Source organism: Macaca fascicularis, chromosome 1 (assembly GCF_037993035.2).
Source record: "Macaca fascicularis isolate 582-1 chromosome 1, T2T-MFA8v1.1".
Classification (NCBI taxonomy): Eukaryota; Metazoa; Chordata; class Mammalia; order Primates; family Cercopithecidae; genus Macaca; species Macaca fascicularis.
In genome coordinates this window covers 172,619,927-172,635,089 of record NC_088375.1, presented here as the reverse complement: position 1 = coordinate 172,635,089, position 15,163 = coordinate 172,619,927, and the positions used below count along the sequence as shown (strand labels likewise).

General features: G+C 45.9%; 1 protein-coding gene across 12 annotated transcripts in view; it reads left to right on the top strand.

The window, feature by feature from the left end:
* The window catches only part of PATJ (PATJ crumbs cell polarity complex component), a 426,407-nt gene that overhangs the window by 340,303 nt on the left and 70,941 nt on the right, over positions 1-15,163 (top strand). For all 12 annotated transcript variants that reach the window (XM_045369982.2, XM_045369962.2, XM_045369973.3 and 9 more), the window contains one exon: positions 1,121-1,254. In XM_045369982.2, the coding sequence (XP_045225917.2) occupies positions 1,121-1,254 (134 nt within the window). The remainder of the gene's footprint in view (positions 1-1,120; positions 1,255-15,163) is intronic.

Genomic DNA, 15,163 nt, shown 5'->3' with positions numbered 1-15,163 from the left:
TGTAATATATTTGGGGATAAATTTTAGATAATTGTTATTTTCAGATATTTCATACTTTATCGATTATATCCTTTATACATCTTAATAATTTAATTCATCTGATATGCTCTCATTGAAAGTATTTAGGCACTGTTTCTTAATTAGTATTCTATAGCTCAGAATCTCCTGTTATACCAGCCTTTATTCTCATTGTAACATAGGCCTTCATGAACCTAATCATTTAATCATTGTAATTTTTCTATACAGATTTTCATGATGTATTTTTAGATTTTAAAACTTTTGGGGCCGGGCGCGGTGGCTCAAGCCTGTAATCCCAGCACTTTGGGAGGCCGAGACGGGCGGATCACGAGGTCAGGAGATCGAGACCATCCTGGCTAACACGGTGAAACCCCGTCTCTACTAAAAATTACAAAAAACTAGCCGGGCAACGTGGCGGGCGCCTGTTGTTCCAGCTACTCGGGAGGCTGAGGCAGGAGAATGGCGGGAACCCGGGAGGCGGAGCTTGCAGTGAGCTGAGATCCGGCCACTGCACTCCAGCCTGGGCGACTGAGCGAGACTCCGTCTCAAAAAATAATAATAATAAAAAATAAATAAATAAAACTTTTAGCCAGGCACAGTGGCTCACACCTATAGTCCTAGCACTTTGGGAGGCCAAGGCAGGCGGATCACCTGAGGCCAGGAATTCGAGACCAGCCTGGCCAACACGGCGAAACCTCGTCTCTACTAAAAATACAAAAATTAGCCAGGCATGGGGGCATGTGCCTGTAATCCCAGCTACTTGGGAGGCTGAGGCAGGAGAATCGCTTGAACCCAGGAGGTGGAGGTTGCAGTGAGCTGAGATCGTACCACTGCATTCCAGCCTGGGTGACACAGTAAGACTCTGTCTCAAAAATATAAATGAACAAAATAAGATTTAAAACTTTCAAGTAAAATTGATGGGTTGAGGGGTGGGAGTTATCATTTTAATCTCAACAGTGTCACCCCTGGCTGAATAGGCAGGAATGACCCAGCTTTTTGCTTCGTGGTGTTTGTCACGTGCAAGCCCCACACTCCCCACGTGATGGAACGTGCAGGCTGAGCTGCAACTCTTACTTGCCAGTCATGCTGTGTTCTTTTCCAGGTGGTTTCCAGGCTCCTCTGTCAGTGGATCCCGCAACGTGCCCCATTGTCCCCGGACAGGAAATGATTATAGAAATATCCAAGGGACGTTCAGGGCTTGGTCTCAGCATTGTGGGAGGAAAAGACACACCGTTGGTAAGTTTCTAGAAGTAAAATGTATCCAGTCATAGAACTAGTTGTTGAGGTTAATTTTGACCCTGTGCCATGACTCTGCAAGACTTGCCTTTTTCATAGTATGAGGAGAAAACGTGATCATAAATAGATGTGCATCCATAGTCTAGCTAGTTTTCAAGTTTTTCTCAGTGTTTAATTTTCATCAGTGCTGGGCGCAGTGGCTCACATTTGTAATCCTAGCACTTTGGGAGGCCAAGGCAAGTGGATCACTTAAACCCAGGTGTTCGAGACCAGCCTGGGCAACATGGCGAAACCCCATCTCTACAAAAAGTACAAAAATTATCTGGGTGGGCCGAGTGCCGTGGCTCACGCCTGTAATCCTAGCACTTTGGGAGGCTGAGGCAGGCAGATTACTTGAGGTAAGGAGTTCAAGACCAGCTTGGCCAACATGGTGAAACCCTGTCTCCACTAAAAATACAAAAATTAGCTGGGCATGGTGGCACACACCTGTAGTCCCAGCCATTCTGGAGTCTGAGGCAGGAAAATCACTTGAACCCAGGAAGTGGAGGCTGCAGTGAGCTGAGATCATGCTACTGCACTCCAGCCTGGGCAACAGAGCAAGATTCCATCTCTCACAAACACACACAAATATTAGCTGAGTGGTGTGGCATGCACCTGTATTTAAGGGGATGCCTCCCACATAGTAAATGTTCAGTAAGTAGGAACTATTGTTATTCTTGTCATCATTATTTAATGGAATGATAGATAAAAAGTATACATCAGGCCGGCATGGTAACGAAGGCAGATGGATAGCTTGAGGCCGGGAGTTTGAGACAGCCTGGGCAACATGGCAAGGCCTCATCTCTACAGATAACTTTTTTTTTTAATTAGCAAGGCGTGGTGGCACACACCTGTATTTCCAGCTACTCAAGAGGCTGAGGAAGGAGGATCACTTGAGCCCAGGTGTTTCAGGCTGCAATGAGCTATGATCATGCCACTGTACTCCAGCCTGAGCAACAGAGCAAGGCCCTGTCTCTGTTTTAAAAAAAAAAAAAAAAAAAAAAAAGATACATGAATTATTCCAGCCCAGCAATTTAGGATTCATTTTACACTGACCATTTTCATATCTACTCATGATTTTTTTTTTTTTTAGAAGTTGGTCTAGAATGTTACTGTTTCCTGGCATTATTGATTTTTTTTTTTAATTTTATTTTTTTAAATAAATAGAGATGGGGTCTTGCTATGCTGCCCAAGCTGGTTTTGAACTCCTTGGCTCAAGCGATCCTCCTACCTTAGCTTCCCAGAATGCTGCAATGAGAGGCATGAGCCACTATGCCTAGCCAGGATGATTGATTTTTCATTATTCAGTACCTTTTGTTTATCTCTACTCAGTAGCGCGATTAAAATGAAAACTTTTCCTGGGTTTTGATTTACTCAAGATGTGATTAATCAATGCATGTGTGTCTGTGTGTGTGTGTGTTTAATACCTGCATATTATACAAAGTTAAATTGACACAAAAGGAAAATTGTGTGTGTGTGTATTTAATACCTGCATCTTACACAAAGTTAAGTTGCCATAAAAGGAAAAAAGTGAAAAATAAATCTCCCCCCTACCTTTTTGCCCTAGCTCTGCGCTTCACTACCAATCTTTCCTAAAACACCAGGGCCTCTCCGTAGAGACAATCACTCTTGTTAATGAATATGTTTTAAACGAATATTTTGGTATTTCTTTTGCCCATTTTATTTAGTAAGCAATAAATTGTACATACCAGATAACACAAATATATCAGGGTCTATAAAACTATTTTTTTTCCACATTGGGCAGTAATCTAACATTTTTGTGGTGGTACTATCGGGGGTGGGGGGATCCTATTCTACTTTTGTGTAATAAACATAGTCCCCTAAAGCACTAGGAAACTCGAGAACAGCATAGGCGATTGAAACTAGGGTCTTGATGATGCAGGAGTTTTCTCTTGACCCCTTCAGACTTGCAACAGGGGTACTCCGTTTACTTGGACCGCCGCACTCAGCCTGTTGTGGGAGGGAGCGCATGTGAGAGCGAGTGCGGGATCCAGCTGACCGCTTTGGGCGCTGGCAGGAGCAGGCTCTGTGGGGTCCCCTCGGCCAGACCAGGTGGAGGTGCCTGTGACCCCTGAAGCCCCAGAGAGTATGTTACAATGCTCAGCTCCGCCGTACCTGGACAGCGGTGCGTTATCAGTTCAGTGGGCCCCTTGCCTGTTGCATGGGGCAGCTGCTCCCCGCCAGCGAGGGCAAAGGGCCAGTGTGACAGCCTTTTTTGGATACCCACACTGGGTGAGTCCCAAGCTCTTGTCCGGCGTTCAAAAAGAATTAGGTTGCACAGACACTTGAAGGATAGTGGAGAAGAGGAATTTTATGTAGCAATGGAAGTGGCTGTCAGTGGAGAGGGGAGCTGGAGAAGGGACGGCACTGGCGGAGTCTTCTCGGAAGTCCAGCCGGCTGTTCTCTAAAGTTAAGCCGTCTCTCCTCCAAAGCCCAGTCGTCCCTCTAAGTTGCTTCTCCTCAGTCAAGCCACTTCTCTCGTCTACCAAGTGAGTCTCTGAGGTCTTTGTAGGCACAGGATGTGGGGCGGGCGGGCCGTAGGTAGTTTTGGGAAAGGCAACATTCGGTTGGTAAAAAGATATTATTCAGAAAGAGCCAATCAGGAGAGAGCACACAAACAGGGATCGATGTTATCACTTTGAACCAAGGGTTTCAGGCTTCTAGGCTCAAAGGTGGGGTTTTGCCGGGGATCTGCCCCTGTCTGCCTAGAATTTCTCTGCCTCCTGTCCCGATCATTAATGCCTTTTACAAGTTTGCTGGTCATGGTCCTTCCCTTTCCTACCTTTGGGCCCAGTCTAGAAAATCCTGGCTTTGAGCCCCACTCTGCTAGTGAACCACTTCACCTGAAGCTGAAAGAATTTTGTCTCCTTCAGCTTGATAAAAGTACTGGTAAAATTTTTCTCTGGAGTTCATGATAATTTGAAATGTCCTTGAATTCTCCTCTTGCCTTTGCAAGCGGGAGCTGCTGTGCGGCTTCATACATACAGGAATTTGGTCTGTGCTGTATCTTCTATTAGTATTTTTAATAATTCTTTGTAATTTTATGTCATCTGGTGTCTCAGCAGTTCACAGAAACACTTTGACTAGCACCAGCCACCCAGCTAGCTCCCACTTTATGTAGAAGCTCTCACATACCATCAACGTAGGACCAGACCAGACCATGGTTCCCCAAACCTACATGTGCACTCCAGCATCTCGGACTTTGCCCTGCTTCCCTGAATTTGCTGTCTTCTGCCCTCCTCCCGCTCCCATCAAGCTTCTCTGCCTCCTCTAAGCCACTCCTCCCGATGAAATCTTCCCTGGGTTTCATGATCGGTCCTCAGCCAAACTCAGAGGTGATGCTGACCATTCCTCTCTTTTAGCTCTCAGTCATATTCCCTCTCTACCATTTACTAGTGTTGGAACCGAACTGTCGATTCCCTCCTGGGCAGGGGTCGCTGCGAAGGATCACCGACAGGAGATTTACAGCAGAGAGTTATTTATTACTAGTGCGCTAGGGTCCCAAGCTCTAAGTTGGCCCTGGGACCCCGACTGCTTGTTACAGGCTGTTTATATAGGCAAACACAAGTTCAAACACAGCTTAGGGCGCGAAATTCAAACAAAGCTTTAGGCGCGTGGTAATTGGGTCTGTCTATGGCCTGAGCAAGGTGTCTTGTTCTAATTGGTTAGAGCAGGACCTTATGAGGTTTTTTTCCTGGAGTTGTTGATTCCGGGAACTTCGAGGCAGGGTGGGACCCCCGGAATTGGCAGGGTGGGACCCCATGAGGTTGTTTCCCGGAATTGGCAGGGTGGGACCCTATCAGGGTGGGACCCTATCGAGGCAGGGTAGGACCCTATCCAGAGCCACCTGGTGTTAATTTTTTTAAGTTCTTTTTTTATGAGGCCTAGTTTCTAAGTTTTATGCGGCCTAGTTTCATTCCCTCCTCTTTTTGTGTCAGAGGCTCAATCTTGAGCCTCTTTTTCAGTCCTGAGGGTCTGGTATTGTTGGGTCAGAACCATAGCATGTACTATGTTTAATCTATTTTTAATAAGGGTGAGTAAGCGGTTGAGTATGCATGGCCCGAAAGTCAGGATGAGCGTGAGTAGGATGAGGGGTCTTAAGATGGTGGAGATTAGGGTGTTAAGTCAAGGGGGTTGGTTGTACCAATTTTTAAACTAACTTTGTTGAGATTTTCTCTCTTTTTTTTTCTTGTCTAATCTTTTTCTTAGTTTTGCCATAGAATCTTTAACTATTCCTGAATGATCTGCATAAAAACAACATTGCTCTTTCAGGGCTGCACAGAGCCCGCCCTTTTTCAGAAAGACAATTTCTAGTCCTTGTCGGTTTTGTAATACAACTTCAGACAGAGAAGTCAAGGACTCTTCAAGTTTTGTGATAGATTGTTCTATGGCTCTAAGGTCTTTATCTATGGCTACTTTAAGTTGTTGCAGATGATGGTTACCATGCACTAGGGCTGCTGTCCCGGTCTTAACTTTAGCCGCTACCTTAATTCTTAACATGTCGGCGAGGGTGAGGGAGATTAAGGGCGGGGAGGTGCTTTGAGGAGCTTTTAGTTGGGGCTTCTCCGATATGGAAACCGGGGGCTTCCTAGTTTTTAATAAAACCTGGTTTGGCCTTACTGTAACAGGGGCAGTGTCTGGATTGACTAATAGTCTGATTTGGAGGGGAATCTTAGGCGGGTTGTGCTGGTATAAATAGAGACCCTATATTAACTTTGTTGTTATCTATCTGTTATCAGATTTTGCCGCATTTTCAAACTTGATGTGAACCAGGTTGCAATTTTCCGAATATCGGGTTGTGGTACAGGGCTGGACAAAGGACATGGTTATATACCAAGGTTTTGTGGCCTATTTTTATTTTTTATTATTAGTAGTCACACAGGACCAGCTTTTGCAATACAAGTGAGTCAGATTTTCACAAGTTTTTTTTATTTGTCCTGTCCTGAATCCGGGACAGGCATAAAACCTGTTCCGGCTGATGGACACCTTTCTAGCCTGTTCTTTCCATTTTTGTCCATCCTGAGGAGTCCTTAATAGGACTCCTGTGGGACCAGTAAACCAGGGGCCTGTGTTTTTTATTTTTCCTGCTATTTTTTTTTTTTTTTTTTTTAGGTTGAAATAGAGGTCTGGAAACCAAGTTTTTATAGGAGTATTCTCGGAGGTCTTATTTAAGACCTCTTGATTATTAAAATTAATTATCTGTCAGGTCAGGCTAAATGGCCGGTGGGGGTTAGCGTCAAAAACTACACTAGAGACGGCGCAGGGAAGAAGGGCAAACAATAAGTAAGGAGTTAGATACGAGAGAGTCTTATCTTGAGTGGGTCCGCGGAGCGTCGGAGTTTCCATGTCTTAAGTGGTGTTGGTCCGGACGTCTCTGGAGCAGCCTTGGCGTGGGATGCGTGGATCTAAGTGGAGATTCCGTCAACCTTTATGGCTGTGGGCGTGGTCAGGAGAACAATGTAGGGTCCTTTCCACCGAGGCTCTAGTCCTTGAGTGTGGTGCCGTCTAACGTAGACAGAGTCTCCCACCTGGAAGGGGTGACTGGTCTGTGGATGTCCTGGTTGGTACAGTTCTGCCAAGGGGGCCCAGATTTGGGCCTGTACTGCTTGGAGTCCTTTTAGCCGAGCCTGTAGGTCAGTTTTAGGATCGGAGGGGGAGAAGGAGTTAAGCAAGGTTGACAAAGGGGGAGGTCCTCCGTAGAGGATTTTATATGGAGTGAGCCTAAAACGGTTAGGCGTATTTTGGGCCCTTAACAGAGCTAAGGATAGGAGGCGTCTCCAATCTTTTAAACCAGTCTCTAAGGTCAATTTAGTAAGGGTCTCTTTTATTGTTTTATTTATTCTTTTTACCTGTCCTGAGCTCTGGGGTCTATAGGCACAATGTAATTTTCAATTAATCCCCAATATCCTGGCGAGCCCCTGACTTACCTGAGAAACGGAGGCCGGCCCGTTATCTGACCCAATTACCTTGGGAAGTCTGAGTCTAGGAAAGATTTTTTCCAGAATTTTCTTGGCTACTATGTGTGCCGTTTCTTGCCGGGTGGGGTAGGCTTCTACCCATCCTGAAAAGATATCTATAAACACTAGTAAGTACTTATATCCAGCATAGTGAGGTTTTACTTCAGTGAAGTCTATTTCCCAATAGACTCCTGGGCGATTACCACGAGTTCGTTTTCTTTCTGGCACTCGGGTAGCCCCAGCGTTTACCTGCTGACAGACCTTACAGGCAGATGTCACTTGTTCTACGAGGGTACTTGCCTTTGGGATTAGAAAGTCAGTTTTTTTAATCAGTAATTTTAGCTTTTCGACTACTCAAGTGTGTCCAGGCATGCATCTGCTGGATCATTGCCAGGGCCTCCTTTTGGGGAAGGACTATTTTTCCTCCTTTTTCTCAGTTTTTAGTGTCTTTGTTCTCTATAGCCCCTATGGCTTTTGCTTCTTCCTGGTCTCCCGGGGTTTAAGTATGTTTAATAGTTATGTGGCTGGTTTCGTCAGGTTCTGTGGCTAGGGTTAGTACTTCCGCCATGGCGGCTTGCCTGGCCACTTGGTCGGCTTGTCTGTTTTTTACTGCGACTGGATCTTGTCCTTTTTGATGCCCGGGGCAGTGAATTATAGCCACTTCTTGAGGAAGAAAAAGGGCTTTTAATAAGGCAATTATTTTAACTTTGTTCTTGATTTCCTTTCCTTCTGAGGTTAGGAGACCTCTTTTTTTATAGATAAACTTCCATGAGTATGAGCCGTTGCAAAGGCATACCGGCTATCAGTATAAATGTTAGCTTTCTTTCCCTTGGACAGCTCTAGGGCCTTGGTTAGTGCTATTAACTCAGCCTTCTGTGCAGACGTGCCAGGAGGTAGTGATTGTGCTTAAATGGTGTTGTGGCCATCTACTACCGCCGCTCCCGCCCTCCTGGTACCTGAGTCAAGGTAACTGCTGCCGTCTGTGTACCAGGTGTGATCCGCGTCTGGGAGTTCTTGGTCTTTAAGGTCTTCCCGTGTTCCATGGGTCTCAGCCAGTACTTGCCGACAATCGTGTGGGCTTGGTTGGTCTTCTGGTACCAGCAGCAGCGTAGCAGGGTTTAGGGTGACCGGAGGGCCAAACTGGACGCGGTCCGTGTCCAGTAGGAGGGCCTGGTAGTGGGTTAGGCATGCGTTGGTTATCCACCAGTCCGGGGGCTGCCGCACTATGGCCCCTAGAGCATGTGGGGTAATAATAGTTAGTGGCTGCCCAAGGGTTAACTTAGCAGAGTCCTTGACCAGCATAGCGGTGGCTGCCATGATGCAAAGACACGGGGGCCAGCCGGCCACCTCCGCTTCTCTCCTTCTCTCCCTGGTCCTTTTTCTCTTACAACTGCCGCCAGGATTTTTGTTAAATGCTTATCCCTCACTCGGTCCTTACGATTCTCTCGCTCCATCTGTTCCTTCGCTAACCTGGCTTCCCTTTCCTCAGGGGTTTCTCTCTTATTATACACTTTTTCTGCCTCCTTAACCAATTCCTGTAATCCATAGGTTTGGATTCTATCTAGTCTTTGGAGTTTTCCTTTGATATCTAATGCAGCTTGGTCTATGAATGCCATAGCTACGGTAGCCTTATGTTCTAGGGCCTCTGGGTCTAATGGGGTATACATTTGGAACCCTTCCAGAAGCCTTTCCATGAAGGCTGCCGGGCTTTTATCCCTTTCCTGAGTTATGGTCCTTACCTTGGCCAAATTTGTGGGGCGCTTTCCTGCCCCTTTGAGACCCGTCAACAGAGCCTGGCGATAGATTTGGAGACTCTCCTTACCTGGTGCCGTTTTATAGTCCTAGTCTGGGCGGGTGAGGGGAAATCCCTCGTTTATTTTATTGGGAAGTTGGGTTGGGAGGCCTCCTGGTCCTGGCACATTTTTCCGGGCCTCCAGGAGGACTTGCTGCCTTTCTTCAGTGGTTAGGAGGACCTGCAAGAGTTGCTGGCAATCATCCCAAGTGGGCTGGTGAGTGAGGAGAATGGATTCTATTAACGAGGTTAGGGCCTGGGGGTCTTGGGAAAAGGAAGGGTTATGGGTTTTCCAGTTGTAGAGGTCAGAGGCAGAGAAGGGCCAGTACTGGACCATGCGATTGACGGTACAGAGGGGAAAAAGGGAGGATTGCCAAGTGGAAGGGCCATCTGGGTCCTCAGTCCGCCGCAAGCGGAGACGAGGAGGTGTTGGTGGCGGTGTCCGAGGGGTGAGTTTGGGCGGGGCTGGCGAAGGAGACGGGGTGGAGGGAGGGGCCGAGGGAGAAGTTGGAGAAAGGGTAGGGGCCGAGGCGGTAGAGGAAAGAGCTGGGGACAAGACAGGGGGCAAGGGTGAAGCGTAAGGTGGAGGTCTCAGAAGGGGGTTTTGAGGTGGAGGAGGCAGGGGGTCAAGAAGGAGGAGATCCTTCTGGGGTTCATCTGGGAGGACTGGCTTATGCGGGTCCGGTTTCCGATTTTTTTTTGGGGGGGGCTTTTAAGGCAAGAAGGGTAGACTGGGGTGGGGAAGGGGAATGGAGGAAGGGTTTCACCCAAGAGGGAGGGTTTTGGACCAGATCCTCCCAAGTAATTATGTAGGCCACCTGGTCTGGGTGTCCGTGTGGCCCAGGATTTATCACTGTTGCTTTAACCTGTAAGATAATTGGGAGGTCAAATGTTCCGTCCCGGGGCCACCCAACATGGAGGGTAGGCCACTCGGACGAGCAGAATTTTCGCCATCGTCCCTTACGGACTTCTATGGAGAGGTTGTGGGCTCGAGCCCGAACGTCAGGGAAGTGAGTCAGGGTCAGAGACAAAGGAGTCGTCAACGTCTGTCTTATTTCGTCCACGTATAACAAGGACAAAACGAAAGTAACAAAAACAAAGACCAGACAAGTAAGGAGAAGCCGCGCGGCCAGAGAGTGGCGCCACAAGATTACAAAATATTCAGACGGCAGGGGCGGCCTGCCTACAGATTTGAAGAGGCTGACTGAGTCGTCAGCCTTCTCCCAGACTACCGCCAGGGCGTCCCCCGGGGCGTAAGTGGGAAGGTGCCAGACACGTCTGTCCCCCTTCCCCACTTAATTCAGAAGGAGTACTCCCCAGAGTTCAGAGTTAGCCGGCAAGACAGACAGAACAAAACGAAAGTACCTGGTAGGTCCATTCAGTCAGCAGTCCGTGGCCCGGGCCAGATGGGTCTCCGCTGGATGGGTCGGGGGTCCTCGGACGACCCCACTTCCCGGCCAATGCACCAAATGTTGGAACCGAACTGTCGATTCCCTCCTGGGCAGGGGTCGCCGCGAAGGATCACCGACACGAGATTTACAGCAGAGAGTTATTTATTACTAGTGCACTAGGGTCCCAAGCTCTAAGTTGGCCCTGGGACCCCGACTGCTTGTTACAGGCTGTTTATATAGGCAAACACAAGTTCAAACACAGCTTAGGGTGCGAAATTCAAACAAAGCTTTAGGCGCGTGGTAATTGGGTCTGTCTATGGCCTGAGCAAGGTGTCTTGTTCTAATTGGTTAGAGCAGGACCTTATGAGGTTTTTTTCCTGGAGTTGTTGATTCCGGGAACTTCGAGGCAGGGTGGGACCCCCGGAATTGGCAGGGTGGGACCCCATGAGGTTGTTTCCCGGAATTGGCAGGGTGGGACCCTATCAGGGTGGGACCCTATCGAGGCAGGGTAGGACCCTATCCAGAGCCACCTGGTGTTAATTTTTTTAAGTTCTTTTTTTATGAGGCCTAGTTTCTAAGTTTTATGCGGCCTAGTTTCACTAGCTGGGGCAGATTTCTTAACCTCTCAGTCTATTCTGTGCTGTGTTTACCGAGATAATAATACCTTGTAGACTTACTAGGATGATCAAAGAGATGACCTTCATAGGATGCTTAGCACACAGTGAGCAACTGCCCATGGCACATACCTTCTCCAACTCTCTGTTTTCACATATGCAAAATGACCTTAATATTCCTGACTTGTTGAGCTATGGTGAGGATCAGACATCTTATAAACAGTGGAATATATATATATATATCCTCAAACCAAGGCCCCTAGTATTCAGAAACTACTGGTTGACCCTGAACATTGGGTGATGGCTCCTTCCCAAGGCCTGTTTCCACACTTTCCCGAGGAGGTGTTCCTGAATATTAAAAACAATAATCCTGGGAAATTACAGTTTAAATTCTGTAGTGAATTCCCTCGTAACAGAAAAGTAACCTTCTGATTATTTTTGTAAATATAAGTCTTTACATTGCTTTTTATATGGGAATAGATTTCCTGTAGTAAATCGGAAGAGTTTGATCAGTACGTCCAGCCTAGCTGAATGAGTTGTGGTTTTGCTTTTGCTGCTGTTAATCTGACTTTGTTTTACCTGGGTTGGTTGGCATACCTGAATAAGATGTGTCGGTGCTGCTCTTGGGTCTTCAATATTGCATTCATTTGTGCTGCTGGCTGATAGCTTGAGGGTTTCCATTGAATTCCATCACTTCCTGCAACCTGGATGTGAGACTGTTTGCTAAATACTGTACTCTCCTTTCCCTGCCACCATGAGGCAGCCAAAAAAAAAAAAAAAATCTAGAGCTTCTTGAGGTTCGTAATATATAGTTCTGCCTTTTGAGACTGTAAATCCCATTGTCCTTGGAAAAATAAGCACCACTTAAAAATGAGGAATGGGACACAGCTTTTATTTCCTAACCTCAGGTACCTCATCAAAAGCCATAAGTTAGACTCAGGAGAAATATATAGGCCTGTCTGTCATTTCAGTGAGGCTGAACAGCAGGGGTTGGAAAGCACTTTAACAAATAAAGCTATTATTTACCACAATGCAAATCTTTAATTTTTCCTTTTATTCTCCTTCCAAATGTTGACATGGAATGTGCAACCTAACTGATATTGTAGGTTACATTTTCCAATCAGGTCTTGGGATGGCATCCATCTAGCAGAAAGTTAGCAAAAATGAGAGCATATCAAAGGGAAATGGTGGAAAACATTGAGACTCAGTACAGAAGAACCTTTGCACATTTGGTTAGGTGATGCATACTGACTCCAGCTCTGGCATGGGGAAAGAGGACGTCCTGAGTTCTGGTGACCCTTAACATCTGCTCCAACCCTCCCAATTAAGATTTCTGTGTCTTCTTTGTTGTGTGTCCAAGAGATATTTTTGCTGTCTTTAGAGGTATTAAGTCTCTGGGACCTGGTCTTGACACCACATCAGTCCTCTCTGCTATAAATAGTTTCTCTAAAGCCAAGACAGATGGTTTCTGAGATCACAGAGGGAGATCTCACTTAACATCCCATTGTGTTTAAATCGACCTTTTAAAATGCCAAGGTAATGATGAGGGTGAACCTCTGGGGAAGGTTTATAAGCACACCTGGACCCAATCCTCAATGACAGACTTCTGCCTGTTGTTTTAATCTTGTGATGTTGCTCCCAGGCTTGCCTTTGGTGGATGTGGCTCTTCTGTGATAGGCTGCATATGTTTGCTCAGCGGCTGCACTTGGCTTAGTGCTAAGTATACAAAATTGAGTGAGACAACCCTGTCCTCAGAGAGCTCACACATCCTCAGTCATCGTTATTGACTTTTAGTGATTATCGTCTAATATAGGAGATAAACCAATGAAAAGTCATACTAATGACTCTTAAAATAGGTGCTTCCTCTGGAAACCAGAAAAGAGTAGAGCCGTGGCACCCACTTTCTAGATTTAATTAATATAAGCTATTTGTTATGTTTCTTATAAGCCAGGAAGCCAGATAAGGCACATTGGATATCAGAGCTAGTATATTAATTCACAATTTTTATTTCCTTCTATCCATCAATCCATCCTTTCATCCTGTCTTCTATCTCCCTCCACCCCTCTGGTCTTGTCAGAGTGTTGAATTTGCATGAAATCCTACAGCTTAGAGAACTCATCCTACTCTGTCAAATGAAAGACCAAGGCCTCTTACCTTTTTTGATGTTTGCATCATATTCCTTAAACTGCTCCCTGATGTCCTTCAATGTCTGCTTCTCAGAAATGTATACTTATTGACTAGAAGTTTTATCAGCAATATCCTTAGAAGTAAAAGATAGCTCTCCAGACTCATTCATTGGGGTTATTATCAGGCTTGGGAATTATAGAGAAGAAAAACTTAAGAACTAAATCCTTTATCTTGGATTATTGGTAGACTTGAACTGTTTTTGGAATTGAACAAATGAAGCAGAGAAAGAATGAGAATGCGATCTCTAGGACCCTCTTTCTAGGCATTTTCCTTCCCTGAGATCCATTGCCAGAGATCCCAGGCTATGAATCCCAGGATATGAATGAGAATGAGGTCTCTAGGACCCTCTTTCTACGCATTTTCCTTCCCTGATACAATTGCCAGAGATCCCAGGCTATAAATAAGGTGTTCTACCAAACCTAAAAGGCACCATAGCAGAGTAATGATGCTGGTTCTTTGGCATTAGAATCTTAGATCTTTTACTGTGGGACCCTGGACAAATGACAGCCTTTCTAAGTTAAATCTGCTTCTTCATTTGTTCCACTGTGGTGATAACAAAAATCTACCTCTTAAGATTGTCATGTGAATTAAGGTAATGAATATAAAGATTTTGCCCAGTCCCTATGTAAAAAAATTTGCCCAGTCCCTATGTAAACTGAGTTCAGTTATTATTAATTATAAACATTTGTATTAAAGTAGATCCTTAACTTTCTTTGTCTGTGTGTCTTTGGTATATTACCCGCACAGTGAAATATGGCTTTGTTTCTAGACAACTGCGTATTTGTTTTTCAACATCGAACTTTAAAAAAGTGATTTGGCCAGGCACGGTGGCTCACACCCGTAATCCCAGCTCTTTGGGAGGCTGAGGCATGTGGATCACTTGAGCCCAGGAGTTTGAGACCAGCCTGGGCAACACAGTGAGACCCCATCTCTTATTATTTTTAAAAATAAAATAGGCCGGGCATGGTGGCTCATGCCTGTAATCCCAGAACTTTGGGAGGCCCAAGTGGGTGGATCACCAGAGGTCAGGAGTTTGAAACCAGCCTGGCCAACATGGCAAAACCCTGTCTCTACTAAAAATACAAAAATTAGCCGAGCATGGTGGCACGTGCCTGTAGTCTCAGACACTTGGGAGGCTGAGGCAGGATAACCACTTGAACACAGGAGGTGGAGGTTGCAGTGAGCTGAGATCGCACCACTGCACTCCAGCCTAGGCGACAGAGACTCTGTCTCAAAAAAAAAAAAAAAAAAAAAAAAGAAGAAGAAGAAATGAAGTGATTCAAGGCCAGGTGCAGTGGCTCACACCTGTAATCCCAGACTTTTGGGAGGCTGAGATGGGAGGATTGCTTGAGGCCAGGAGTTCTAGACCAGCCTGGGCAACATGACAAGACCCCTGTCTCTTCAAAAAAAATTTTTTTTTAATTAGCTGAGCATGGTGGCGTGTGCCTGTAGTCCCAGCTACCTGGGAGGCTGAGACAAGAGGATGGCTTGGCCCCGGGAGGTCAAGGCTGCAGTGAACTATTATTGTGCCACTGCATTCCAGCCTGAACAGAGCAAGACCTTGTCTGTTAAAAAATAAAATAAAATGTGATTCAAGCACTATTCTCTTTTTAGATTTAGATATTCTTAATGATAAAAAGTCCTGCGAATGTCAGAGTTGGAATTTTTTTTTTTTTTTTTTTGAGACGGAGTCCCACTCTTGTCGTCCAGGCTAGAGTTCAATGGTGCAATCTCAGCTCACTGCAACCTCCACCTCCCAGGTTCAAGCAATTCTCCTGCCTCAGCTTCCCACATAGCTGGGGTTACAGGTGCCCACCACCATGCCCAGCTAATTTTTGTATTTTTAGTAGAGATGGGGTTTTGCCATGTTGGCCAGGCTGGTCTTGAACTCCTGACCTCAGGTGATTC